This window comes from Aspergillus viridinutans (assembly GCF_018404265.1).
Source record: "Aspergillus viridinutans IFM 47045 DNA, scaffold_14, whole genome shotgun sequence".
Lineage (NCBI taxonomy): Eukaryota > Fungi > Ascomycota > Eurotiomycetes > Eurotiales > Aspergillaceae > Aspergillus > Aspergillus viridinutans.
Window position 1 is genome coordinate 834,864 of NW_025091230.1, and position 27,881 is coordinate 862,744.

The following is a 27,881-nucleotide window of genomic DNA, read 5'->3' on the forward strand; positions in this document are numbered from 1 at the left end:
TGATACAGTGACACCCCCTAGGTTCTAGTGACACCTCCCTTACCCAATCGGGCAAGTGACAGGCATGTGCCCACTATGAAAATGGATTCCACCACACATGTGATCTGCGCTTTAGGCTCAGCAGTAGGGCATTACTACTTGATATTCAGGTGTTCTGTACTCCCAGGGGGTGACTCTGTATCACTAACCCAAGAAAAAGCACATGTGACAATGCCTGGCGGAACTATATCATGCTTGTATCATGCTTCCTGTATGTCATGTCCACTGCATACAGTCTCGGCTGCATATAACATAGGCCATCACCTTGAATGGCTCTCGTCATGATCCACATTTGGGCATATAGGAAACTGCCACTGCAGCAAGAATCCTAAGTGGCAGGATAACTCGGAGAAAGACCCTCAACGCTACTTTCATGCATAACCTACCTCCCTTGATAAATCTCGCTCGACGTCAACCACATCCATCTCACACTTGTGCAATATTCCGATCCTCTGTCGATTACAGTCATGACCAGCTCTACTCCCCTCATCACAGTCTTTGGAGCGACTGGCAACCAAGGCGGTGCTGTTGCCAGATCGCTCCTCAAGAACCCATCCTTCAAGGTCCGCGCTCTCACTCGAAATCCCAGTTCAGCTGCCAGCCAGGCACTGGCCTCTCAGGGTGCGCAAATCCACCAAGCGAATGGTTTCAACAGCGAGTCAATGGTGGAAGCCTTCCGTGGCTCCTGGGGCGCTTTCGTGAATATTAATTCAGATAATAAGGTATGTCAACGGTTGTCGTTTCTGTGGATGTGTGTTAGATTGCCCCATTCTCATAATACTTCTCGCTCAGGCATTTAAACCCGATGGTCCCACAGAATTCGACATGGGCAAAACGATCGTGGACGCAGCCGCCCAAGCCGGAATCCGTCATTTGATCTTTAGCACTGGCCCAGACTGCTACAAGCTTACCGGGGGAAAGATCAAAATGAATGCCGCAGACAGTGCGTAGCCCCATCCTCTGACCTTGATATCGTAACTAAGCTCGGACAGTGAAGTATAAAGTCGAACAATACGCCCGTACTATAGACCGTTTTGAAACCGTCAGCTTCATCTGCGCAGCCTGGTTTCTAGAAAACTTCCTGATAAAGGAGATCGGACCCCTCTTCGGCGGTTTCCCCCATTTGCCAGATTCCGAAGGATATCTCACGTTTGTTGCCCCCAAATGGGGCGGGAAGGAGGAAATCCCCTTCATCAGCATTTCTGATGATTTTGGGGACATTGTGCAGGGCATGTTTCTTGATCCTGTTCGGTGGAATGGCCAGGTCATCCACGGCTGCAGTGATATTTGCAGCTTTGAGCATGTTGTATCAGCTTTTGAGAAACTGAGCGGGCGGAAATGCCGTTTCCAGCCGCTGCCCTCCTGGGAAGACTTTGATACCCACGGGATCCCTGAGTTGGAGGACACGAAAATGATGTTTGGTTTCACGCAGAACAACGAGGGACATTACTTTGGGCCTGAGCCGTCAGAGACAGAGACTGCTGGTACACTGAAGTTGGTCACTGCATTGGCACTGGGGTGGCCCAGGGAGGAACACAAGTTGATGACAGTAGAGGAATGGTTCCGAAAGCGCTTTCAGTTTCAGTAGTCCATCCTGGCGAGGCTTGAGCAAAAAGATCGTTTCCCTAGCAAGCCTCCAATCAAACTCGAAGTCACGTCATTGACACAGCATACACGTACGTCGAATCACGCCCAGCCACCATACGTGGACTAGACCTAGTAGTATTTCGATGACCCCCACCATCGACCAATCTAGCCGCACCACTAGTTTTCTAGGACGGGTTGTCTGTCATGATTCCTACGTGTAAGTCCTCCAATCACAAGTAAATAAATTCAGGCAGAATCCAATGATAGAAAAGAAGCCAAGGACGAGCTGGATGAGTCGGATCTGTGGACCTCCAAGAACCTCGAAGAGAATGGAATCCTCAAGGAGGCGCATCGGATATGGGCAGCACTTTCTGGGCCGCTGCCTCGTGTGGTTCCTCTCGAGGGATTGCAAGTGGGTTCTTTATTATATCCCAGGTGGGGGAGTTATCCCTTTCCTTGGATTCGAGCCTATTTGATCATACTCTTCCTCAACGCAGAATTTGATTAGCTTATAGACTATTGTCCGCTCCACTTCGACGATTTCAAGGCTGAGCGATGGCTGCGAAGTGCGAGAACCGATCTTGAGAGGTATCTCCACCCCTACAGCAGTGGGAGTCATCCCTTTCGAAGACATATACCGTACCAGGTTCCACGGATGCCGGACCACTGTATTTTAAGCCAGTCTACGGCGGCAGACCACCCCCAACCCGTTTAGTGTTTGAACCTCCCATAGTGTATTCACCATAGAGGCTTGGCTGTGATTGTCCAATTTCTCTGCACTGTGACCGTACCAACATGGCCTTTCCCATCTTGGTATATAGCAGACTTGTTGTTTCAACTTCAACTGCATTGGTACATCCGCTCAGACCAGTCCACGCCCAGATGCTTGGCTCCCCACACAACTGCATCATTGTGGACGATCTTGGGCACCGCCCTGCTTGGCCTCCGCCGGCCCTTCCACCCTCACTGGCTGTTCCAGTCTCGGCGCCAAGTACGCCGAGGTCTGCTCATGCTGATCCTCCCACTCCTACATTGTGTCTCTGTGACAGCACGGACATTGAGATAACAGGCATCTCAAAGGGCCAGAAACCCATTCCTGGACATTAGAATCTAATTTCCTTGGCATCATGCCATCCTCCGGCCACGGTTCTACCGACCAAAGCCGCTTCAGCGTTGCATCCATGAGGGGCGTGGGGTTAATCGTCGTCATTGTACCGCTGCAGCCCTGCTCCTTTTGCCTTGGCACTCCCTGGCTTGCGTGAGGAGCCGCCCGGTCACCACGCCCAAGACGCTGGTAGTCAGCCATCTACGCCATCCAGCTCTTTGTCCTGACCCCGCTGGTCTTGGCTCGGGACGCTTTCGGTCAGCGGAGAGACACTGTATCTAGACTGAGTCAGAGATAATGAATCAGCACATCGAGCAGAAGTGCGTAGTAGCCTGAGGGGCCGTTTCTCGGCCAGAGGGGGAGGTCTAGGCGATCGAAATCATAAAAGGCGACCTCCACTCCCCCCGTCTCTTCCCCAGATTCTTCTCAAATTCTCCGCGTTTGTTTTTCGTAGGCTGATATTCTTTGAAGCATACCCACTTTGTCTTGAACTTCTGCTGCTTGTCTGTCACTATGGGGGAGAAGACTTCCGACCCTGAGGCTCCAAGTCTCTCGCACCATGAGTCTTCTATATCTATTGAGAAGCAAGAGAGAGACGCAGCTACTGCTCGAGAGTGGGCTCGCGATATGGACCAAAGCACCACGACCAATAGTAAACTTAAGAATCCTCTTGCCGCGTTGAGTCGAGAACAGCTCCTGAGTGACGTCGAGGCCTTCGCGAAGGAGAAAGATCTCGAGCATATCCTCGATGATCTGCGAAAGGGCGCTCTTGTCGCGCAGGATCCAAGAGCGTTTGAGCAGATGGACGAGCTGACGGAGAATGAGAAAGAATTACTTCGAAGGGAGAAGACGCATCGGTGGAGTCAGCCGTTTATGATGTACTTCATGACCGGTAAGTCTCCTCGCGATCCCCCCGCTGCATTTCAATTTAACCCAGCCTGCAGTCCTCTGTGCTGGATCTGCTATCGTGCAGGGGATGGATCAGACTGCTGTCAACGGTGCGCAGGAGTACGTACCCTCCCATTCCCCATCTGACCTATGCTAAATGGGGCAGGTTCTACTTTGCTGAATTCAACGTCACCGACACTTGGCTGCAAGGCCTCCTCAACGGCGCTCCCTATCTCTGCTCCGCCGTCATCGGATGCTGGACCACGGCGCCCCTGAATCGCTGGTTTGGTCGCCGCGGATGCATCTTCATCTCGTGCTTTATCTCCTTTGCCGCCTCGTTCTGGATGGCGGCCGCGCATACCTGGTGGAATTTGTTGCTCGGCCGTTTCCTCCTCGGGTTTGCGGTGGGCGCCAAATCCACAACCACCCCGGTGTACGGCGCCGAGTGCTCCCCGGCCAATATCCGCGGTGCTCTGGTTATGATGTGGCAGATGTGGACGGCATTTGGCATTATGCTGGGGTATATTGCCTCTGTTGCGTTTATGGATGTGTCGCATCCCACGATCCCTGGCTTCAACTGGCGATTGATGCTAGGGTCGACCGCCATTCCGTAAGTAGGCCGTTGCATTGCATGTACATGTGCTGACGACCTTGAATCAGTCCCTTCTTCGTCTGCATGCAGGTCTACTTTTGTCCTGAGTCGCCTAGGTGGTACATGATGCGCAACCGCTACCACGACGCGTACAAGGCGCTGTGCAAATTCCGCCCGTCAACGTTCCAAGCTGCGAGAGACCTCTACTATATTCATGCTGCTCTAACGGTGGAGGAGAAGCTCCGAGAGGGCAAGCATTTGTTCCACGAGATGTTCACCATTCCGCGGAACCGACGTGCGGCGCAGTCGTCTTTCTTCGTCATGTTCATGCAGCAGGCAAGTCAACATTTTCTCACCCCATAATCAGGATCTAACTGTCTTAGTTCTGTGGCGTCAATGCAATCATGTACTATTCCTCGTCAATGTTCCGGGAAGCCGGTTTCGACACCCGTATGGCACTCGTCACTTCCCTCGGATGCGGCATCACCAACTGGATCTTCGCCATGCCAGCCGTATACACGATCGACACCTTTGGACGACGGAATCTACTGCTGACCACATTCCCCCTGATGTGTATATTCCTCCTCTTCACCGGCTTCTCCTTCTACATACCCGATCAAACATCTCGGACAGCCTGCGTCGCGACTGGCATATACCTCTTCATGATCGTGTACTCGCCCGGTGAAGGGCCGGTCCCATTCACCTACTCTGCAGAAGCTTTCGTAAGTCTCCCCTTCAATCACTCTCGCAGTCTATACTGATAATGTCAGCCCCTCTACATCCGAGACATCGGCATGTCCTTCGCCACGGCCACAACGTGGGGTTTCAACTTCGTCGTCTCGCTGACCTGGCCGTCGCTCAATAAATCGTTTACACCCACCGGTGCCTTTGGCTGGTATGCGGCGTGGAACTGCTTCGGCTGGGTCTTTTGTTATTTCTGTTTGCCGGAGACCAAGGCTCTCTCGCTGGAGGAGCTGGATCAGGTCTTTTCGGTTCCGACGACTAAGCACATCAATCACTATCGGGCGATGTTGCCGTGGTATGTCAAGAAGTATTTGCTTCGGAGAGATGTGCCACCGCAGAAGCAGCTCTACGATTATTATTAGGGGATGTTGTATGTCGAATATTCCTCGACAATTTGTGCTGTTGGCCTGGTCTTTGTTCTGGCCATATCTGTCCCAGCCTCTGAGTCCGTTGTTCAATATCGATAACCGTTCTATAACCATCTGGCGGCAATAAAGTATCCTCCATTTTACTCCTCTCCATGCTGTTTCGTATAATCAATGCAGTCGTCCCTGTTTCCCAATGAGGATGAGCACTTGGAAGATCAACAGCGGGACTCATTCTCATTGGCTGCCAAGTAACAATTAAGTCCCACTTTGGCTAAAAATTTCTTTCAGCCAATCAGACGCTCGTATTTGCTCGGAACCCATATCTCCACTACCTCTGATTGGCCAATTCTTTCAACAATGGATTGACTATCCTCATTGGGACCTGCAAGATCTCGGCATTAGGTAATATATACCAATATGAACGGCTGTTGTGAGGAATATGGAGCACACGAACTGGGCCCCAGACTGAGCGTGTTGCCGTTGAGTCATCGTGATGCTGTCGCAGTTTTGTATCGCCGCTGGAAGTCCGGAGTGCTTGACCTGTCAGTATCAAGTGCTGGTGACAGTGTATCTGGGACGACGAAGAACATCCTGGCCTCGACACCGGTTTCGTGATTGCATTGTACGAGTGAGATTGTAGGGTTTCCACGGTGAAAAATCTGCTTTTCAGCTCCACTCGTCCGGGGAGCCGCTTGACCAGACCTCAACCGTCTCTGTCGTCACTCGTCGGAGTTGCAATCATGGGTTCCATGCTCGAGGGAGGACCCCGTCCTGCTGCGGACGCTGATATGGACGCGGATCATGTACATCCCGAGCCCGTCTCGGACGGTGAGCATGACTATGAGAAGCAGGACTCGAAACCAGAGTATCAGGATGCATTCGGGGACGAGGAGTATGCCGAGGTGAAGTACAAGACCCTGAGTTGGTGGTGAGTTTGTCGTCATGGACTAAATAGCTGGACTGGTACTGACCCGCATAGGCAATGTGGTTTCCGTGAGTATGCCTTCACGACTTCAAGGACGTAGCTGATCCAGAGCAGTCATGGTTGCCGAAACGGTGTCGCTGGGGATTCTCTCCCTGCCGGCGGTGGTGGCTGCCTTGGGCCTCGTTCCGTGAGTCTATCCATTGCCCTCCGAAGACAACTCTAAATTCTAACGAGTGTAGAGCCATCATTCTCCTTGTAGCGCTTGGTCTGATGTCCACCTACACCGGCTACACGATTGGGTAAGTTTGTCGACATGGACTAAATAGCTGGGCTGTTACTGACCCGCGTAGGCAATTCAAATGGCGTTATCCGTTCATCCATTCCATGGGAGACGCCGGCGAGGTCATCATGGGCAGGTTTGGCCGGGAGCTCTTTGGGACTGGCCAATTGCTGCTCGTGGTCTTCATCATGGCTAGCCATATCCTCACTTTTACCGTCGCCATGAACTCGATTACCGATCATGGGACGTGCTCGATCGTCTTTGGAGTGGTTGGCTTGGTCATTTCGTTCGTGCTGTGTTTGCCGCGGACCCTGGCCAAGGTCTCGTTTCTATCAGTTGCTTGTGCGTATGTCTCTGACGATGTAGAATGCCACTGACAACTCGCAGCCTTCATCAGCGTCCTTTCAGCGGTCCTGATCGTCATGATTGCTGTTGGTGTCCAACGTCCATGGCACGGGGGGGTCAATGCCACCGTTGATACCAGTTTATACAAGGCTTTTCTTGCAGTGTGCAATATTGTCTTCTCATTCTGTAGGATTCCTCCTCCTCTTCATTCATTCATGGATCGTCACTGACAAAACAGCCGGCCACGTCGCCTTCTTCGGCTTCATGGCCGAACTGAAAAACCCCCGCGACTACCCCAAGTCGCTCTTCCTGCTGCAAGGGATCGACACATGCTTGTATATCGTCGCCGCTGTGGTGATCTACTGCTATGCCGGGGACGACGTCACCTCACCTGCGCTAGGCTCAGCCTCGGAGATCGTGAAGAAGGTGGCGTATGGAATCGCCTTGCCGACTGTAAGTCTTCTGTACTTGTCCCAGGATCCAGCTGACGAGGAGTAGATCATCATCGGAGGCGTGGTGAACGGCCACGTCGCGTGCAAGTACATCTACGTGCGAATGTGGCGTCACAGCGACCGCATGCATAAGCGCGATCTTGTTGCGACCGGTTCATGGGTGTTGATTGGGCTGGCGACTTGGATCGTTGCTTGGATTATTGCCGAGGCTATCCCGGTGTTCAACAATCTGTTGAGTCTGGTGGTATGTTTTCTTGCTGGTTCGCTCTGGATCAGGCTGATGATTATGCAGGCGTCGCTTTTTGCAAGCTGGTTTACCTGTAAGTTTCTTTTTTCTTTTCATCTGTGTAGATATCTCGCTGATGATTGCAGACGGATTCAGCGCTCTTTTCTGGCTGTATCTCAATAAGGGCCGGTTCTTTTTGACACCGATGAAGACTGCGCTTACTATTCTCAACGTTGTCATCATGTGGATCGCATGTTGCATTGTAAGTTCTTGCTGGACATTCTACGATATAATTGCTGATTATCGTCACAGTGTGGTCTGGGGCTTTATGTGTCAGGCAAGGCCCTGCACGACGACCCCGGTAGTGCCAGTTTCTCATGTGCAAATAATGCCTAACGGCTGATGTAGATTTCGAGAGGCCACCTCCAGGGTGGCTACATGTACAGTAGATAGAGTATCATAATTTCTCGTTTTGAGACTTGGTTCGACGCTTCCCTCTTCTACGGTTCTTTACTGGACATACGGGGCCTACAGTGCCAGCAGGACCGACCGGGCTGGGCTGAGGTTCTTTTGTCTGGGTTTGCCCTTCCATCGTAGGCTGGATCCGGTGCTTGGCCTGCGCCAGAGAGTCCCGCCTTAGCACCTGCGTCCGCTCATCCTGCCCCGGGCCCATCTATGGCTTGGTCCCGGGCATGCGGAGGCCACTCGGCCGTCAAGGACTCGAGCTCTGGTATTTCCGATATTGGTTATCCAGGACCTCGCATATCCGCTCCCCGCGCATCGCCGCCGATCTGACCTCCCGCGAGTCATGGACTGTCTTCTTCCGCACTCGTCGCCAGTAGTATGTGATAACAGGGATCCGTGCTGCGGGTCCGATTTCTCACGTAGATGTTGTCAAGGAAGCGTCAGGGGGTGTCGAATTCGGAGGGGGGCATTGTCACGGGCGCATCGAGGGCGAAGAATTGCGCGGAGCTTTTGGATGCTGGAGGGAAGGTCGATGAGGGTCGAGATTAGCCGCGTCCAGACTGTCAGACGGTGTCATTTTGGCTGGTTCGTGCTGTATTGCTGTTTTCATCGCGATGGATTCAGGGAGCTCAAGTTGGTGATGATTGTGGCTGCCTGATCGGGACTAGTTGTCACGTGGAAAGTGCTTGTGGGGATGCCATCATTTTCAGGCTACTGATGAAGCAAATATGTGACTTCATCGACTCGGATGTTCGAGTGAGAGCGAATCTCCGAGAATGTTGATGTCGAATCGAAGCCACGGTCGCAGATTCCGGTCTCTCCTGACTCGACCAGGCAGTCTTGGAAGACTCCGCCGATGAGCTGTACAATGATAGATGGATTATGCTTGTTGATGTCCGTTCGGAGCTAGACGATATATATTCAGCAGAAATACCCCGCAAAGTGTAGTCTAAGGACGGTCTTCTGACAAGCCGAACTTTTCAATCCAATGAAGTTCTGAAATCCTGTCCAATGAGTAAAGGGTGTTTTGTAACCCGAGAGTGTCCTTCACTGGATAATTGCGAGAAGATATGGGAAATACTCGACGCACTTCAACCTCAAAGATAATAACTTTGATCAGCCTCAACAAGCAATCAAGAAGTACATCTTCCATCATTAGTCAGTGTGCCCGAGTGGTTAAGGGGAGTGATTAGAAATCACTTGGCTTCGGCCGCATAGGTTCGAGTCCTATCGCTATCCAGGCCCAATAGCTTTTTGCGCAGGCGACAACATGCTTCAATTAAAGCTAAGGCATCTGGAAGCCTTCTTTGAGATTTCCAGGTGTAAGGAAGACGACCCCGGGCAAAGGTTTCATCCAAGGAATCAAAGGCACACAAAATGGCGTAAATTAATACTTATTTACTGTTCCTTTGGAAATCTGACTCGTCGTCGACTGTCCCCTTATTTGAGTTAGCCCATGCGCATGATGTCCATCGACCTGAAGCATCCGCCAAGGTGCATTACGAGCATGATATCCGCGTCGAAAAATCTGCTTGCAAATGAAGAGGAGCACTGGCCAGTCCCAGGGCGAGGTGCATGACACAGATGCCCATTGTTTTTCCGTCCTCAAGTGTGAAGCTGATCAGGATTGGCTCATTGGTGGCACGCAGATCCCGGCAACAGTTCAGGGTTACGCCTATGCCTCACAGCTCGCACAATTAGCGCAGTTGCTTCACGACAGAAGACAACTTGCTAAGCAGGCCTTTCTCCTCGTATACCCCTTGGAGAAGGGACGTGAGATGGGCAATCCTTTCGCCCTTCGAATTGCTTTAAAGCTGGGGATCTGTGGTTTGCAGCCTTGAAAGATGTAGACATCAGTGCTATGCAAGTGATTCAGATTCTAGGAATCGTCACATGTGCTTTTCTAAGAGAGTCATGAGAGATCAAATTGCTAGCTCTTCATCTGCTTAAACCTCTCCGCTACCTGCCGATAACTCCCCGTTTCCAACTCCTCCACCAAACTCGGCCCCGACGGCTTCCACCCCAACTTCTCGACAGCCCTCCCATTCGAAGCCCGAATCATCAGCCCAAAGAACCTCGACAGGAACTCCCCCCACCTCTCCTCCGCCTCCTCCCTCTCAAATGCCCTAACCGGGACCCCAACCGCCCTCCCAATCGCTCCGGCCAGCATCCCATACGTCGTATCCCAGTCGCCCGTCCCATGAAATATCTCTCCGGCTTTAACCGTCTTATCCGACGCCAGCAGCAAGAACAACGCCGCTGCATCGTCCACATACACACTGCTCACGCACCCATCTTTTACAGACGCAATATACCCGCTCACCCCATTCACAACAGCCATATTGACCATTCTTGCCGCGAACCCCGTCTCGTTCGCCCGGCCGTACACATACGGCGGCAAGCGGACCACATTAACCCGCACGCCCCTCTCCGCCCACGACAGCGTGTTCCTCTCGCACAAATGCCGCCTGACCCTGCTGTTTTCGGCATAGGGCGCCGACTCGTTGACGACGCCGTCGGCTGGGTCTGGGCGCACGGTGAGAATCCCACTGGCGACGATGAGGGGTTTGGAGGTTCCGACTAGCGGGGCGGCGAGGGCGTCGACGGCCTCCGTGTCGAGCTTGATGATTTGGTCGTAGGATTTGCTGAAGTCGTGGTCGAAGGCGAGGTGGAAGGTGGCGTCTGCTTTTGCGGATTGTTCGCGGAGAATGTTGTGTGTGGCTAGGTCGCCGCGGATGGGGACGGCCCCGAGGGAGGTGAGAAGCTCATCGCGTTGGGGGCTACGGGAGAGGCCGTGAACGGTGTGGCCTTGTTGGATGGCGAGTTCAGTGATGACGCGGCCGATGAAGCCTGCTGCGCCGGTTATGAAGATGTGCATTGTGTACTGTGTGGGGTGAGCGATAGCTTGGCGGTATTCTTGGTGGTGATGTGGATGACGGGGGCCAGCTGTGCTATATACCGAGACGGATTTTGGGACATCGGACTTAGGGGTTTAGGTTGATGCGGACAGAGGATTATTTGGAGACAATTCGATCCTAGCAGGATATATTTGATTGAAGCTGATTGTGCTGATATTAGGGTTATAGTCAATGTTTACGCTTTGGGCGCATCCAACCGAGACATATAATCTCATGCCCGAGACAGGAGGCAATATAATTTCAACCAAGCGGAGCAGTACCAATATTGTAAACTGCAATATAAGCAATTGCGGCTTCTCCATAGCATTATGAGTATTGGTATCTGTGCCACTGGTTCTTATACTCTGAGCTGCCTCACTACTCTGGCATACAGATTTGTGTTCTAATAGATACCAGAGTGGATTACAAACGAGAAACGCGCAAATGTTAGGAAACAGGGCCTTTGCTCTGGTGGGATGGTTCGATGACAAATCCAACATGAGACTCATTAGGTTGGCCAAGTATTGCTGACGGGATCAACGTGCTGAGGTGCTAGTGTGCTTGAGTGCTTGAGTGCTTGCTATATAAGAAAGGTCATCAACAACAACAGCGCTCTGTCCAAGCCTGGATGCATCAAGTACGTCTGAATACGCTAACGCTCCACCGGCTTACTCAAATCTACTCCGTCGCTGTCCATTCAACTCCACCTGGACGGAAGCAAAGCGTCGATAAACCTGCGGAATAAAGTACGCGGTGATATCTAGCTCCTCCTTCTTGACTGCAACCGAGTAGAAGGCTTGGGCACCCACGCGCGTCTCCAGCTCCTCAGCCGGCACGATGTCCCGGAGGACGTTCAGGTAAGCCCTCGGATTGTGGTGTCCCTGGCCGTGACGCTCCAGGAAGCCAATCACTGTCTCCGCTGCAGCCAGATCACTCTTGGCATGCTTGCGCACGTTGATGAACGCTTTGACATCGGGAAGTGCAAGACGCGGCTGGATATCGTAATAGAAGCCGACACCGTGGTGGCCCGATTGGCCCTCCTCCCCCTGGCCTGTTGGCACCTGCTCGGACGTGGGGAAATCAGACGGCAGTCCGTTCAGCTCATACCACAGCTCCCGCAGCTTGTCAAGGACCTCCATCGACAAGGGCCGGCGGCCTCCGATGGTCATGACGGTTGCAATGTGATCGAAGGAAGTGTTGTTCGTCGCGACGTAAAATTTCACCCTCGAGTCTTGTACCTTGCAGCAGTCAATGCCGGTTGTTCCACGAGGACTAAGCTGGCGCCCGTCGGGGTGGTTGGTCAGAAAGTCTTTCACCAGATTCAGACTGTCGAGACACACGTCTTCGCCGTAGGCCTCACGCATCGCTTTTGGAATGATCGTGCTGAGGAGCTGGCTGATCTGTTCGGGAAGCCGGGGATACAGGTACATCTTGATCTCGATGGCGTCTGAGTCGGGCGAAAGCTCCACGCCAGTCAGTACCGACGGGCCCGCGTACTTCTCCCGGTCGGCCTTGTCGGAAAACCGTGAAACAAGATGTGGCTCAAACGTCCAGAAGAGCGACAGATCGAGATTCGGCAGGGTGGTGGTGAGGCCTTGCAGAAACGCCCTGGTCGCCATGTCATTATTCGGGTCGGCCGCAGTCCCCGTCAGAGGGCCCAGAGGCTCGATGTAGTTGCGGATATAGGGCTTTCTGTCTGCCGTGCCAAAACGCCAGCTGTAGCTGATGGGAGCACCGTCTCCCGCACTTGCAGCCACCCGGCTCCTGTACCACGGTTCGGCCGACTGGGGCTGAGGACCGAAGGTTGGGACTATCTTGAAGCGATGGAAGAGTAGGCATTCCACCTGGCGATGCTCGGGATAGCCCGCCTCGAGCATCATACGGGCAAGATGTCGGCCCGTCAGTCTCCACCAGAACTGCTCGTCCTCAGTCCCCACAGGGAGGGAACGGCAAAGCGCTTCGAAAATGGGCAGTGGCTCGGCGTTACCTGGGGATGCGCCACGGCTTTTGCCATTTAGCGGAAAAGGAGACATGCTGGGTAACTCTGTGAGGATATGTATGACCCCAGTGGATGGCGAACTCAGCCTCTAATGATCGCTTCAAGAGCTCCCGGTCTCCAAATAGACTCTGTTGCGAGATGTAGTATCTGTGGGCCTACAGGGTTTGGGTGTGAGCCTTCGCCAGGTTATATTATTCCCTATCGGTGTCGGATTTTACATACGCGCGCCGTTTCCGAATATTGTTCGGCCTTTGCGGGTTCATCGTCGCCAATACGAGGCGGATTCTAGGAATCAGGAAAATGCGTTCGTTGCGCGTTTTACAATGTCTCGGATTTTGCATATCTCGGATTTTAACCAAGTCGACGGTAGCACAAGTGGGATGATGCCTGTTTGCAGGTTAGTTATTACTGTGCCTCAAGGGGCCGTAAATCCGACCATATCTGGCTTACGATTCCTGCAGGAGAGCGGCATTGATCGACACTCAACATCAACCTCGTTCGAAAAACAATCATGGCGACACCTCGTGCACAGACAGTATGGTTCGGGAATGAATTCCCCAACGATGACCTGAAGGACTTGTTCCGGCGATTGCACCAACACAGCAAGGACCGGCGGTTCAGGCTGCTGTCGGTCTTTCTCGATGAATCCACGGCGATTCTCAAAGAGGAGGTGGCCAACTTGCCTCAACAGCTCCAGCAGCTGGTGCCTCACTTCGACACGGCCTGCACGCTGGCCGAGGTCGACTTTCGCCAGGGCGCTCTAGGGGCTGCTATGGAGAGCGCGTTACTTACGATACTCGAACTTGGCATGCTCATCGGGTATTTACTTTACTCGTCCTGTGACTCTTGGACTTTATTGACCTAAGGAACTGTCTAGGAACTATGAGGCTGAGGATATTGAATGGGACCTAGATCCATCCCAGACCATTCTCGCGGGCCTGAGCATCGGCATCCTCGCCGGCGCTGCCGTGGCTCTATCCAGCAGCCTGGCAGATGTAGCCAAGGTCGGAGCCGAAAGTGTTCGCGTCTCCTTCCGCCTGGGGGTGTATGTCGCCGACATCTCGACGAAGCTCGAAGCGCCCCAGTCGGATGGAATGCTTCAGAGTTGGGCGCACGTCGTCACGGGGATGTCGCACGAAGCAGTTCAAGAGGAGCTTTCTCAGTTCAATGCAGTCACGCAGAACCCGGAGCTCACCAAGGTCTTTGTCAGTGCTGCGGACAAGACGTCCGTAAGTGTGACTGGGCCACCTTCACGCATCAAAGCCGCCTTCCAACACTCGCCCAGCTTGCGATACTCCAAGTCGTTGCCGCTGCCCGTGTACGACGGTCTCTGCCACGCGTCGCATCTATACAGTCAGGATGATATCGAGATTGTTATAAACAGCGCCAAGTCTGTGATCCCAACTTCCCGGCCTGTGCGACTCCCCTTGATCTCCTCGCAGACCGGCAAACCGTTCGAGGCCAAGACAGCCGGTGAGCTCTTCCTGGAGATTGGCACCGAGCTGCTGACCGGCACAATCTACTTGGACAACGTTACGGCCGGTATCCTTGAGCACGTCAAGCTTAAGGAACCGACAGGAAGCTATCAAATTGTCTCCTTCCGCATGTCACAGGTCCTGAACGGTATCCTGACAGCCATCGAGACCGACTTCCCCGCGCTGGGGCGGGCCCGGCGCGATTTGGTGTCCTGGGTTCACGGAGACTATGGTGCCCGCCGCCCCTCTTCCTACGCGGCCTCAAAGCTCGCCATCGTCGGTATGGCTTGCCGGCTACCTGGAGGCGCCAATGACCCCGAGCTGTTTTGGGAGCTGCTTGAGCAGGGACGCGATACCCTCACTACAGTGCCGACGGACCGATTCGATCTGAACACACACTACGACCCTACAGGAAAGACGGAGAATGCGACTCAGACTCCGTTTGGAAATTTCATTGATCGGCCAGGCTACTTTGATGCCGGGTTCTTCAATATGTCCCCGCGTGAGGTAAACTCATCTACCAACCCCGGCTTCCTCCTACAACGATACTGACAATGAACTAGGCCGAGCAAACGGACCCCATGCACCGGCTTGCCCTTGTCACCGCTTATGAGGCCATGGAAATGGCAGGCCTCGTCCCCGGCCGCACCCCGTCCACCCAGCCAAACCGCATCGGCACATTCTACGGACAAGCGAGCGACGACTGGCGGGAGCTGAACGCCTCCCAGAACATCAGCACGTATGCGGTGCCTGGTGGCGAGCGCGCCTTTGCCAATGGGCGAATCAACTACTTCTTCAAGTTTTCCGGGCCTTCGTTCAACATCGACACCGCCTGTTCGAGTGGCCTGGCGGCGGTGCAGGCAGCCTGCTCGGCACTGTGGTCCGGCGAGGCCGATACGGTCATTGCTGGGGGGCTGAACGTCATCACCGACCCGGATAACTACGCCGGTCTTGGGAACGGCCACTTCCTCTCCAAGACGGGACAATGCAAGGTTTGGGACAAGGACGCCGACGGGTATTGCCGCGCAGATGGAATCGGGTCGGTCGTCATCAAGCGGCTGGAAGATGCCGAGGCGGACAACGACAACATCCTGGCCGTGGTTCTGGGTGCTCGCACGAACCATTCCGCCGAGGCTGTCTCGATCACACACCCTCATGCTGGCGCGCAAAAGGCCAATTACCGCCAGGTGCTGCACCAAGCAGGCGTCAACCCCCTCGATGTGAGCTATGTCGAGCTTCACGGCACCGGCACCCAGGCTGGTGATGCGGTGGAGTCCGAATCGGTGTCCGATGTCTTTGCGCCCTCTATGCCTCGCCGTCGACCCGATCAGCGTCTGTATCTAGGCGCAGTGAAGAGTAACATAGGGCATGGTGAGGCAGCGGCGGGCATCGCTTCCCTGCTCAAGGCGCTCCTGGTGTACCAAAAGAACATGATTCCCAAGCACATCGGCATCAAAACCGAGATCAACCCTATCATTCCCAAGGACCTCGATCGACGCCACGTGGGTTTGGCCATGGCGAACACCCCCTGGCCACGACCTGCCGGGAAAAAGCGTCTTGCGGTCGTGAACTCGTTTGGAGCGCACGGCGGCAACACCACCCTGCTCCTGGAAGACGCCCCGGAGAGAGTGAAGGTTTCAACTGAGGACGGCCGCACAACTCATCCAGTAGTCATCTCCGCAAAGAGCAAGAAGTCCCTGCAGGCCAATATCGAGAAACTGCTGTCGTGGCTGGATCAGAACCCCGACGCGGACCTTGCGGACCTTTCGTACAGCCTCTGCGTGCGGCGGATGCACCACAGCATGCGGTTTGGGGCCGCAGCCTCCGACATCACGGCTCTAGAGAAGACTCTCCGCTCCTGGCTGGACAGTCCCAAGGCGTCTGCCGAGCTGCGGGCCATCCCGAACGACGCGCCGTCCGTGGTGCTGACCTTCACTGGTCAGGGTGCCTACTACCGCGGCATGGGCCGGGAGCTCTTCGCCGAGTTCCCCTATTTCCGTACGCAGGTACTCCAGCTTGACCAGATGGCACAGCGGCTGGGATTCCCGTCCGTTGTCCCCGTCATCGACGGTAGCATTGACGATGGGGCCGCGTCGCCCATTCTTACACAGCTTAGTGTTGTGGTGCTGGAAATTGCCTTGGCACGCTTCTGGTCGCACCTAGGCATTCGCATCAGCGCTGTCGTGGGGCACAGCCTTGGTGAATACGCTGCATTCGCTGTTGCCGGCGTCATCTCTGCTGCGGACGCTCTTTACCTCGTCGGTCGGCGCGCACTGCTGATCGAGGAACGATGCACTCAAGGCAGCCACTCGATGCTGTCCGTTCGCGCGTCCGAGGATGATATTGAAGAGCTCATTGCAGGCAGCCCCGAGACTGCTGAAATAGCCTACGAAGTGTGCTGCCGCAACACTCCACAAGATACTGTCATCGGCGGCACTAAAGAGTCTGTCAACACGATCCGCCAGGCCCTTGAGGCAAACAGTATCAAATGCACGCAGCTGGATGTGCCATTCGCCTTCCACAACGCGCAAATGGACCCCATCTTGGACTCGCTGGAGACGTTGGCGACGCCGATCGCGTTCAAGGCTCCCAGCATCCCCGTGCTGTCCCCCCTGCTCGGAAGCGTTGTGTTCGACCGCAAGTCCATCAACGCACAGTACCTGCGCCGTGCGACCCGCGAGGCAGTGGATTTCGTCGCGGCCATTGAAGCCGCTCAGGATTTCTGCCTGGTAGACGCCAAGACGATCTGGATCGATGTCGGGCCGCACCCCATTTGCGCTGGCCTTGTGCGTGGCATAGACAGCTCCGCATCCGTGATCTCCTCATGCCGGCGCAACGAGGACAACTTAGCGACCATGTCCAAGAGCCTGGTCACCCTCCACCTGGCAGGGCTCACGCCCTGCTGGGCGGAATACTTCCGGCCCCGCGAGCGGGAGTACTCGCTGCTGAAATTGCCCACCTACAGCTGGAATGAGACCGACTACTGGATTCCGTACATTGGAACGTGGACGTTGGACAAGGCACTGCTCAAGTACGGGGAAAAGAAAGCCCCTCTGTCTCTGTCCATGTCGCGCCCTTCAGCGCTCCGCACCTCGTTGGTTCACCAGATCACCGCTGAGACGGTCGAGGCGACAACGGCCACCCTCCATGTCCTCTCTGACATGCAGCATCCTGATTTCCTGGAGGCTCTACATGGTCATAGGATGAATAACTGCGGCGTTGCAACTTCGGTATGTCATTTATTCTAATTTTGTTTTGGAATTCGGTCTGTGTATATGCCTGCAAGAAATTTTGTGGCTAACTTCTGTCCAGTCTATCTGGTCTGACATGGCCTTCACTGTTGGTGAATACCTCTACCGCCGCCTCATTCCTCAGGTCAAAGATGTGCACATGAACCTTTCAGACTTCGAAGTCCTGCACGCCCAGGTCGCCCTCGAGAAGAAAGGAAGCGTCCAGCCGCTTGTGCTCAAGGCACACCTGGACCTGTCCACTAGCTCCATGTCACTTGCCTGGTTCAACGCGAGCGCCGAGACGGGCGAGTGCGCCGCCGAATCCTTCGCTACAGCCGTGGTCCGGTTCGAGGACCCAGCCGCGTGGACCAGGGATTGGGACCGGCTCTCCCATCTGGTACGAGGCCGCATTGAGGCGCTAGAGCAGCGCGCCGCAGAAGGCAAGGCGAGCAAGCTCTCCAAGCCGTTGGCCTATGCGCTCTTCAAGAACGTCGTCGACTACGCGGACCGGTATCGGGGGATGGACCAGGTGGTGCTGCACGAGCACGAGGCCGTCGCGGAGGTGACGCTCGTCATAGAGCGGCACGGCACCTGGCACACGCCACCACACTGGATTGACAGCGTCTCGCACCTGGCCGGCCTGGTCATGAACGGCAGCGATGCGTCCAATACCAGGGATTACTTCTACGTCACGCCCGGATGCTCCAGCTTCCGTCTGCTGAACCCGCTGAAGGCCGGCGGCAAATATCGCAGCTACGTGCGCATGTTCCCACTGCCGGAGGAGGCGAACATGTACGCGGGTGACGTGTACATTCTGCAGGGCGAGCGGATTGTGGGCATGGTCGGCCAGATTCGATTCCGTCGCGTGCCGCGGCTTCTCATGGACAGGTTCTTCTCGCCCGCTGCGGCTTCCCATGCGGAACAGCAGCTGCAGGAGACCGCTCCCAGCGCCACCAGCGTGAAAAAGAGCACTCCTCCTGCTGCTGCGGTCCCTGTCTCAGTCCCAGTGCTCTTGAGCAACCCAGTCGCAAGCCCATTCCCCGCCGCCAGCAAGAGCCAGGACTCCACACCCCCGCTCACCACTCCCTCCCAGGAAGAGTCCGCCGGCGAATCCGCCGTCGTAACGCCCGCTACGTCGGACCGCGGCGATCCGGTAGACGCCGGCGTGGTGGGCCAGTGCCTGCAGGTGATGGCTCGTGAGACGGGACTAGAAGTCGACGCCTTGACGCCAGACGCAAGCTTCGTGCAGCTGGGTATCGACTCGCTCATGTCGCTTGTGTTGTCCGAGAAGTTCCGTACCGAACTGGGGATCGAGATTAAGAGCTCGCTGTTCCTGGAGTGTCCGACTATCGGGGAGATGACTGCATGGTTGGAAGAGTATTGTTAATAGATCGTCCTTTGCCTATCCATAGTTATAGCAATTTGTCTTAGTCATTTCTCAATCAACCTACAGCTACCATCTACTCAATTTCTCTAATCCCTGAAAATGATAAAATATCTATAAAATTAAATGGATATCTACTACAGACGTGTACATTCTCCATGAGATACTCCTGGATTTGTCCATCCTTCAGTGGGCTTTCTGTAGAACTTCTCACCGGTTTACAAGCTCGATCCTATATTTGAGTGTAAAATCGGCAAGTCGCAAGGTCTGTTTACGAACTTGGATCATCAAGCCAATAAGGATTATTCTATATAATTATGTTTATGTAGCTAGCTAAGCACCTATCTCGCCCACACTTTCCAGAATCACCATCCCTGACCACCCTCATGCCAAATTTAGGTGTTCTTCGTGCCTTGTCTGATGCGCATATTAAAAGCGATAGTTATAGAGTCCCTTGCATACTTCTATTCATTAAAATCCGGCGCCAAAACCCGGAGTCTCCATGCAAAATCCGCTCTTTCCTTCGGGTTTTACCCACAGCCTTGCAGCTCGTTCCCCCCCTGCAGCGATACATTGGCCTAAGACCAGAAGATGCAAGCAACTAAGGGACCTAGATCATTGTCCATTTTGCCTATCAAAATTACCGTGTAAACTACAATGGCACCCCCACTCCCAATCCTCATCATCGGAGCCGGCATCTCAGGCCTCACAACCGCCCGCCTGCTAACAAATAGCGGCATCCCGAACATCGTCTTCGAAGCATCCAGCCCATATCGTAGCCAAGGCTTCGCCATCAGCCTGCGCGAATGGGGCTACGCGACACTGCTGTCCGCTCTCGGGGACCTGCCGCTACGAAGCTTGACGCGCGGCGTCGCACCGGACAGGGAAATCGGCGGCTCGGGCTGGATCGACCAGGTTGTATGGGATAACGGGACCGCAAAGAAACTATTTGTGCCGGACGCGAACTCGTCGACAAAGGAGGAGATTGTCCGCGCGAACCGGAATGCGTTGCGCAGGTGGATTGCGGACTGTGGGGAGGAGGAGCTGGATGTGCGGTACGGGCATCGGCTGAAGAGGGTGGAGGGGAGCTTGGGGGATGTGCGGGTTGAGTTTGAGAACGGGGCGTTCTATCGGGGGCTGATGGTGGTTGCTGCGGACGGGGTGAACTCGACTGGTAGGCACTGCTCCTCTAGCATTGTAGGACTAAACTGATAATATGTGTATAGTTCGATCGCAGGTCCTCCCGGATGTCCAACCCGAGACTGTCCCTGCGGTGCTCTATCATGGCGAGTTCCAGCTGCCCAGGGCCGACTTCGACCGGCTATTCCGGCCACACACCGGAGAGTCCAGCATCCTCGCGGGGGTCGGCGATGGCTTCAACGCGCCGTTCGCCATCTGCAACATGACCAAGACGCACGTCCACATGGACTGGTCGTACTCGCGGCCGGCCTGGGGCAGCGGAGAGGACGACCCGCTGTATCGGCCCAATCTCGCCTCCGAGGACGCGAAGCAGATCCCCCCAGCGCTGGTGGAGGAGCTTGCGTCGCGCGACCTGGCCGAGCCGTGGAGTCTGTTTCTCAATGGTGAGGCTATCCAACATCACCGGGTGTTTCACTGGGCCGTCCGGTGCGTCTCTGTGACGCAAGAGGACATGCGGCGTGCTGTAGGGCGGGGCGTCGCCTTTGTCGGCGACTCGTGGCATGCAATGCCCATATTTGGCGGGGAGGGAGGTAATCATGCACTGGCGGATGGTGTCGAGCTGGCTGCTGCTGTTGCGGCCGGTGTGGCGGGCGATTTGGGCGTGGCGATTCGGAGTTACTATGACCGAGCGTGGAAAAGATCACAGGACGCGGTACGACGGTCCAAACAGCGGTTTTATGCGCTGCATCGGCCGATGGCTCAGTGGCGGGAGCTTTCGCAGAAGAAGCCTGTGTGACTTTGAACGGTTTTCATTACTAGATAAGAATGACATGCTTACACTGATGTTGAGGCCACCTAATCACTCCCTGGAAGCAGGCGGGAGACTGTCTAGCCCTCGGTCTGTATTCTGCTAATAAATATTTAGCGTAGTGTCAGAATTAGTGAGGAACCTAGTAAGACTTTATGGGTATCTGGCCCGGTCTCAAAGCACCATCGAACCAGGGCTGGTTGGGGGATACAATTGGTTGCTCCCTATTCATGGTACAAAGGATCACTGACAGTGGAATCCCAAGGACAATGCAACACAAAAGAACAGCAAGTTGTGCACGATCGATGCCCTACCACCCCATGATCTCGATCATCATACTCATTGCAGACTTGAATGTTGTAATAAGGATTGCTTTGGCCATAGTTCTCTTGGAACGGAGTGTAACCTGGCCTGACACCTAGTACTTGTGTTGAATTAAATTACAGCTTGCCGTATGGAGAAATTCGGCCATTCCTTCGTTTAATCTTTCCGTATAGGGATTCGGCCAAGACGATCACGAAATCACCAGAATTCTATGGAATCGTGATTACAAATTGATCTCGTCGATGCAGAATCTTTTCGAATCTGAATACCTTCGTTTCTCGAAGCATAAATAGTGCCTCGATAGTCGTTCATTAGAAAGAATCAGACCTTCATTCAATTTCGATCTTACATACAAATTCTTAGTCATTTCGAAACATTACTAGCGTAGCCGAATTCAAAAACTTGTCAGTTCGCGTCTAATATTTATAGAGACAAAGCCTGGACCAGTACTTGAGACATGACTGGATACCCCTTTCTTAGGACATCTATGGCTCCCGATTCCCAGAAAAGCGACATTCGCCGAACGAGCAGATCATGCCATAGGCGGCTAGACTGGTTACCAGGAGTAATCCAAGTCGCCAGTGCAAATGTATCAGTGGGTGTGTACCCACTCCGGCGGCGTCGGAGCCGGAATCGTAGATAACACCGGAATCGTCATGTACCTTTTATATAGCATCACCATACAAAAGGTACATACTCTCTAAGTGAAATATCTAGGTATTTGCTAAGGGTAACTATATTTTATATAGTAATATTAAAATTATACATTCTTATATCTCTAATCTTTAGTCCAAACTCTTAAAAGGATTGAGCTCTGGCTGTGTTCCCTACTAGCTCCCAGGGGATAATGCAGTACGAGGCTAGAGCTCTATTAATATCGAGAATTGAGATGATTGGCGAGGCAGATGAATTTTCTCCACCCCTTTGTAGCGAGCCTTGACACTTAGGGCTGGGAATGTGGGACCGATGCTGAGAATGAGAGCACTGGCTACTTTTGTGATTATTATGCATGGATGGCAATTGAGAGTAATGAAGATCAAAAGACCTTGTATCCATCTCGATGAGAAACAGACAAGAAAGCCGTAGCAAAGGGTTGACCAAGACGGGACGAGACACAGAAGCCCTAGGCTGGGTAGAGTATCTCAAGAAGATCATCTTCGAATAAATAAGGTTATGGAAAATAAGGCCGGACTGAAATAGGCATAACGAATATCGCCTCTTTCTCACTGGACGCTACCACAGTCCATGCTCGTATTGGGCAAATGAGTAAATCTGGCCACATAAACACGAGTAAAAGCCCTCGAATCAGCAAAGACCTTGATACGTGTCAGATTATAGATCGAGATAAGAATCTGCCTGTCACATGGGCTTGTCCGAGCAAAATGTTTCTCGAGGCTGATATTAGGTCGCTTATTTCATGTTCCACAACGCTAGCATGCTTGCATGGTCATCCAGTACCAATTGATATCTGCTCTGCTCTACCTGATTGTGCTGTAGTACAGTGAGGCTACGAGCATTCCGATGCGTCGACTCTCCTACAACAGAATCCTGCCATGCATCATGCCCGGCCTATTTCATCTTTTGTATGCCCACCTTCCCGGAACAGAAAATAACCTGCATCTGCCTGCAACTATGTGATGGCTGTCTACCTTATCGTAGTCGCTCGGTCATTGTTATGCGATCCACCGATAGAAGATATAGGAGTCACCTCTTACAAGTAAAAAAGCGCTATGCCCACTCCAGTCATTTTAAGAGAAGATACCAGGCAACATCCTTATAATGGTCGTATATCCAGGCACTTGCAGGGGTTGCGTTACATTGCCAATGGTTTCATCCTCGTGTTCACCTCGTGGTTCCCTCGTGTTTCCCTCGTGTCCTGAGACCTAGACCTTACGCAACTCGGAAAAAGATATCGCCACCCTAGCTTGTTCCGGAAACGAGAAATCTATGAGGCTTCTTTTCGCTTATCTGGTCCGATGAAGCATATATAGGCATGAACACGCCCAGCCACCGGACCACCATGTGTTATCAAGATGGAGAAAAGTAATCAGCGGAAACGCCCCTCAACTCCCCATCTCAGCTGCGAGCTCTGCCGCGAGCGCAAGATCAAGTGTGATAAGGTCGATCCCTGCACCAACTGCGTCTCGGCAGGCGTGGTCTGTGTCCCTGTCCATCGGCCACGCCTGCCACGAGGTGTCCATGCGCGACGAGCTCGCCCAATGTCCCCAGCGTTCGTGCCCGCACGCGCGCCTACCCCTGTTGCGGGTCCGGTATCTTCAGAGGAAAAGGAGACAGATGTTTCCTCCGGCGCCGTAGGGGCAGTTGACGACGACCTCAGGAAACGCGTCCACCGGCTTGAGGCGGTAGTCAACAGCATGCGTGCGGCCATGCAGGACCCGTGTCCGGCACCTGTTAGCCAGGTTAGTTGCGCATACCGGTGTATAGCCAGGCGGTGCTGACGAGGAACAGTCGGTTTTTAACAATTCATATCCGGCGCCAACAAGCTCATTGTCATGCAGTTTGTCCATTCCAAGTAATGTCCAGAAGCAACCACCCTTGGCTTCGCACTCTGATTGTTTCTGGACTAGTTTGGTTGGAGAGGTAGGCAATGTCTTATGGGCCAATCTAGACTGGCGCTGGGATGCTGACTGTTTCCCGTGGGTGGTGGATCAGATAGAAGACCTTGGTGGCGACGTAGGATCGAGCTCAGAGACCAAATCGGATATCCGTAGCCCGCTAGCACCTAACGTGTCCAAAATGGACGACGGCGGGCTCCGTTTCCTTGGCCTGAGTGGCAATAATCTGACCCTTACCTGGACTCCAGTCCTCGAAGACAAAGAAATGACAAGGCAGTTATGCCAGATCTACCTCCAGCAAGTCGACCCCATCATTAAAATCCTGCACCGGCCAACTGTCGAGAAGTGGATGTTACATGGGGAGCGGTACCTCGATTATCCGGAGAGGCACGTTGCCGTTGATGCGTTGTCGTCTGCCATTTGCTACGCTGCTGCCGCGAGTTTGACCGACGATCAATGTTCGGCCATGTTTCAAAGGAGCAGGTTCAGCGGCATTGTGGAGGATTCTCGAAGAGCGTGTGAGGCCGCACTGGAGAGAAGTGGGTTGCTAGCCTCTCCCAGTATCACTGGCCTGCAAGCATTTGTGCTTTACCTCGTAAGTACCGGCTTCTGAACAAGGCTCAAGTCCAAGAGCAGCACTGTTTTACTAACCCCGTGGAATAGATTGCCAGAAGATCCGAAGACCGCAGTCAGGCCGCATGGACGCTGACGGCGGTGGCCGTGCGGCTGGCAAAGGCACTCGGTCTCCACCGGAAGCGAGATGAGACATTCTTCAGCCAACAGATGCGCAGGCGGTTGTGGCTCACCATCTCACTGATGGACCTGCAAACCTCCTTCAGCCAGGCCTCCGAACCGCTCATCAACACTGAAGAGGCCACCTCCACATTCTGTCTGCCCCAGCACATCAACGACTCGGATTTCGATCCAACCATAACCCATGAAATCCCGGACAGGGAGGGGCTGTGCGATACCACATTTGCGCTGGTCACGTATCACATCCAGCTAGCAGGGCGGGCCCTGAATTTTGGCGCCGCGGCATCAACCCAGCACACGGAGTCTCAACAGCAACACGTGCAGCGCTTTGAACAGAATGCGCTCCGCCTGTTGCACTTTTGCGACCCCGAATCCTCGCCGTACGCGTGGTTCACCTGGCACGGCACGCAATGCCTCGTCTCTGGCGCTCGGCTGTCCGCTCTACGGCCGCTCCAGCTCCCGCAACCCAGTAACAGCAGTAGCCAGCCGCAGTCCTCGCCGTCTCCCAGCCCGCAGGAGCACAACCAGGAGCTTCTCCGCCTGGCCCTAAACGTCTTGGAAAAGGTACACCTGATGCACACAGATCCCCGCGGCGAGGGATTCCGCTGGTACGTGACGATGCCGTGGCACGCGCTGGCGGTCGCCATCACCGAGTGCTCCCTCTGCCCGGATGTGACCCAAATCCAGAGCGCGTGGCCAACCATCGAGGCATGTTATCAGCTGCTGCGCCGCAAAGGAGTCGCCGGCCAGGAGGAAGCAATCCAGCGTCCACTGGAGAAATTGATATGTCGGGTACGGGACAAGGCAGGCCCTCTTTTGCAGCTCGCAAGGCCTAGTCCGACATTCAGCCTCGGTAGCAGTGCTGTGACATCTGCTGCACCCACGCCGCGTTCGCGGGCCAGCAGCGCCCCGAGTGACACCCTCAGCGACCTGTCCTGGCCGACAGCTTTCTCCCATGCTCATTCCCAGCTCGGTGTGGATTTGGCTCCAGTGGGTCCCGTACAGCCGTTGGCCAAAGTCGATCTGGATTCGTTGTTGTTACAGTTCGATATTGAGAGCCAGCCGCTGCTTGCGGGCCAGATCCCTCGAGTGGACTCGGAGCCGTCGTGGGAGCAGCTGATGTCGGATATTGATCATGCCGAGTCGAACATGTTTCTTCCTTAGATGGACTCCGTCCTTCCGTCTCTCTTTGGCCATATACGGTTAGACTGGAGTAGGGATAAGACGATTAGCCATCCAACCGGTTATCCGGATTTTAGATTCTGTCGTTTGGGAGGCGGATTTCCTGTTCCAATAGAGATGAGACTTTTTGATAGTTCGCCGGTTTCTGGCAGAAATTTTCACCAACAATCATGTTCTAGATGCGACGCATAATATACCAGTCAAATACTGTAAACAATAAAAGACCATTTCGGTTTAGAAGCCAGGCTCATGATATTCTTCTCATCGTACTACAAACTCATCTACGATAGCATACCAGGCTCTTTGTGCTCTATGACCAGCCTGGCTGTAGCGCAACTTCTTCCATAATGCTGCCTAGATTCAAGGCGTATTGCTTGTGTTCGTCCTTTCTCCACCACAAGTGTAGCCTGCTACAAGCAAGCCTCGGATTTTGGCGCCTCGGCATCTCTGATGTCGGATTTTAGCATTCAACACAGAGCAACTGCTCGGATTAAAACACAACAAAACCTTTCTGCCAACTCCCTTCCCTAAGATAATCTGTATTCGCTGACTGAGGAAATTTAGAGTACTGTATACTCTGCGGACGCAATACAATGGCCCCCCGCATGCCATTCAACCAGGCCTTCTGGGAGGAGTACCTCTCCGGGCAGGATGCTACCCTCCCTTCTCTTCCCGATACCTCAACCCTCAGCAGCAGAGTAATCCGCATCCTCGGCGGGAATCCAGGTGCCATGCACCTACAAGGAACCAACACCTATCTAGTCGGAACAGGGCCGTCTCGCATCCTGATCGATACCGGACAGGTAGGTACCAACTTCCTATCCAACCCCTATGAAGCTAACACAGGCAGGGTCTCCCCATCTGGCTCAGCCGCATCATTGGGCTCCTGCACTCGAACAACATCTCCATCTCACATATTCTCCTCACCCACTGGCACGGCGACCACACAGGCGGCGTCCCCGATTTGATCTCCTACAACCCCACTCTCGCCGAACACGTCTACAAGAACCTCCCTGATGCAGGTCAAAAGTCCATAGACGATGGGCAGATCTTTGCTGTGGAGGGGGCGACCGTCCGCGCAGTCTTCACGCCCGGCCACTCAGTCGACCACATGTGCTTCTTGCTTGAGGAGGAGAACGCCCTGTTCACTGGGGATAATGTGCTGGGGCACGGGTTCAGCGTGGCCCCGGATCTGGGACGGTATATGGAGAGTCTGGAGCTGATGGCGGGCTTGGGCTGTGTGCTTGGATACCCTGCGCATGGGGCTGTTATTGGTGACCTTCCTAGCAAGCTGGAGGAATATATTCGGCATAAGGAGATGCGTGTGCGAGGGATTTTGTCAGTATTGGTGAAGGAGAGGGAGAGGGTGGAGGGGGACAGAGGGACGGAAGGCAGGAGGAAGGGGGGTATGACGCTGCACGAAATTGCGAGGGCAATGTTTGGGATGGTGCCGGACGAGGTGATTGACCAGGCTTTGGCGCCGTTTTTGCTGCAGGCTTTGTGGAAGCTGACGGAGGACCGGAAGGTGGGATTCGAGCCGGGGGATCCTGCCAAGAGAAAATGGTTTGCCGTTGCCCGTCGAATGACCAAACCACCTAGGCAGTACGGGTCGGTTGCACGTCAATAATCCTGCTCGGGTTATGCGGATGTTTATCATCTGCGCAAGCCCGAAGACGGAAGCCCATGCTCAATCTCCCCTCGCGCAATCTTCTCAGTTAGCGATCCTGCACTCCTGTCTGCGCCTGAACGTTCTAGATAGTCAATATTTGGCAGTGCTGTTTATTCTGTATATACCATCAGTTGAGAATTACAAATGGAGTTATGATAGGTTTCCTTTGAGCCATGCCTTCTGTGCCTCCAAACAATGCCTTTGTCCTCGCATGTTCAAAGGTTAGATAATGGCATGTGCTCCCCGTGCCTCAACGAGTGAGCCTGTGTTATGGTATTTGAAGACACTGCGGTATCTCATTCATTTCATTGTTCAATTTTATAGGCACAATGTGTACATCCAAACTATTTCATTCCCAAGTCCGCGCCACTGGTTCCCCTTTGGTGACACCCACTGGTCCTGATAGAGATCATATGGTAGCCCATAGG

At 53.9% G+C, this 27,881-nt stretch overlaps 9 protein-coding genes and 1 non-coding gene across 10 annotated transcripts; 8 read left to right on the forward strand and 2 right to left on the reverse strand.

The window, feature by feature from the left end:
* Window positions 1-506: 506 nt before the first annotated feature.
* Aspvir_003358 (NmrA/HSCARG family protein) lies at window positions 507-1,627 on the forward strand (the record flags this gene model as incomplete). The annotated part of the gene is made up of 3 exons (XM_043274943.1): window positions 507-761; window positions 832-982; window positions 1,032-1,627. The coding sequence occupies 3 exons, from the start codon at window positions 507-509 to the stop codon at window positions 1,625-1,627; spliced, it is 1,002 nt and encodes a 333-aa protein (XP_043130878.1).
* Window positions 1,628-3,244: 1,617 nt separating this feature from the next.
* On the forward strand, window positions 3,245-5,317 carry Aspvir_003359 (sugar porter family MFS transporter; the record flags this gene model as incomplete). The annotated part of the gene is made up of 6 exons (XM_043274944.1): window positions 3,245-3,623; window positions 3,676-3,739; window positions 3,786-4,229; window positions 4,280-4,547; window positions 4,595-4,933; window positions 4,982-5,317. The coding sequence occupies 6 exons, from the start codon at window positions 3,245-3,247 to the stop codon at window positions 5,315-5,317; spliced, it is 1,830 nt and encodes a 609-aa protein (XP_043130879.1).
* A 746-nt stretch (window positions 5,318-6,063) lies between these two features.
* Window positions 6,064-7,947, forward strand: Aspvir_003360 (uncharacterized protein; the record flags this gene model as incomplete). Its single annotated transcript, XM_043274945.1, has 11 exons — window positions 6,064-6,251; window positions 6,303-6,316; window positions 6,363-6,435; window positions 6,488-6,547; window positions 6,599-6,870; window positions 6,916-7,059; window positions 7,112-7,326; window positions 7,372-7,569; window positions 7,618-7,645; window positions 7,698-7,813; window positions 7,864-7,947. 11 exons carry the CDS (start codon window positions 6,064-6,066, stop codon window positions 7,945-7,947), a joined length of 1,392 nt encoding a protein of 463 aa, XP_043130880.1.
* Window positions 7,948-9,174: 1,227 nt separating this feature from the next.
* Aspvir_003361 lies at window positions 9,175-9,260 on the forward strand. Its single transcript has one exon. It is a non-coding gene; the product is annotated as a tRNA-Ser (tRNA).
* Window positions 9,261-9,946: 686 nt separating this feature from the next.
* On the reverse strand, window positions 9,947-10,894 carry nscE (NAD-dependent epimerase nscE; the record flags this gene model as incomplete). The annotated part of the gene is made up of 1 exon (XM_043274946.1): window positions 9,947-10,894. The coding sequence occupies one exon, from the start codon at window positions 10,892-10,894 to the stop codon at window positions 9,947-9,949; it is 948 nt and encodes a 315-aa protein (XP_043130881.1).
* A 687-nt stretch (window positions 10,895-11,581) lies between these two features.
* Window positions 11,582-12,946, reverse strand: nscD (prenyltransferase nscD; the record flags this gene model as incomplete). Its single annotated transcript, XM_043274947.1, has 1 exon — window positions 11,582-12,946. One exon carries the CDS (start codon window positions 12,944-12,946, stop codon window positions 11,582-11,584), a length of 1,365 nt encoding a protein of 454 aa, XP_043130882.1.
* A 477-nt stretch (window positions 12,947-13,423) lies between these two features.
* Window positions 13,424-19,004, forward strand: nscA (non-reducing polyketide synthase nscA; the record flags this gene model as incomplete). The annotated part of the gene is made up of 4 exons (XM_043274948.1): window positions 13,424-13,731; window positions 13,790-14,894; window positions 14,951-17,617; window positions 17,700-19,004. 4 exons carry the CDS (start codon window positions 13,424-13,426, stop codon window positions 19,002-19,004), a joined length of 5,385 nt encoding a protein of 1,794 aa, XP_043130883.1.
* A 654-nt stretch (window positions 19,005-19,658) lies between these two features.
* nscC (FAD-dependent monooxygenase nscC) lies at window positions 19,659-20,937 on the forward strand (the record flags this gene model as incomplete). Its single annotated transcript, XM_043274949.1, has 2 exons — window positions 19,659-20,175; window positions 20,228-20,937. 2 exons carry the CDS (start codon window positions 19,659-19,661, stop codon window positions 20,935-20,937), a joined length of 1,227 nt encoding a protein of 408 aa, XP_043130884.1.
* A 2,369-nt stretch (window positions 20,938-23,306) lies between these two features.
* Window positions 23,307-25,766, forward strand: nscR (Zn(II)2Cys6 domain-containing transcription factor nscR; the record flags this gene model as incomplete). The annotated part of the gene is made up of 4 exons (XM_043274950.1): window positions 23,307-23,693; window positions 23,743-23,874; window positions 23,947-24,444; window positions 24,513-25,766. 4 exons carry the CDS (start codon window positions 23,307-23,309, stop codon window positions 25,764-25,766), a joined length of 2,271 nt encoding a protein of 756 aa, XP_043130885.1.
* A 611-nt stretch (window positions 25,767-26,377) lies between these two features.
* Window positions 26,378-27,411, forward strand: nscB (metallo-beta-lactamase type thioesterase nscB; the record flags this gene model as incomplete). The annotated part of the gene is made up of 2 exons (XM_043274951.1): window positions 26,378-26,587; window positions 26,635-27,411. The coding sequence occupies 2 exons, from the start codon at window positions 26,378-26,380 to the stop codon at window positions 27,409-27,411; spliced, it is 987 nt and encodes a 328-aa protein (XP_043130886.1).
* Between the last annotated feature and the right edge of the window lie 470 nt (window positions 27,412-27,881).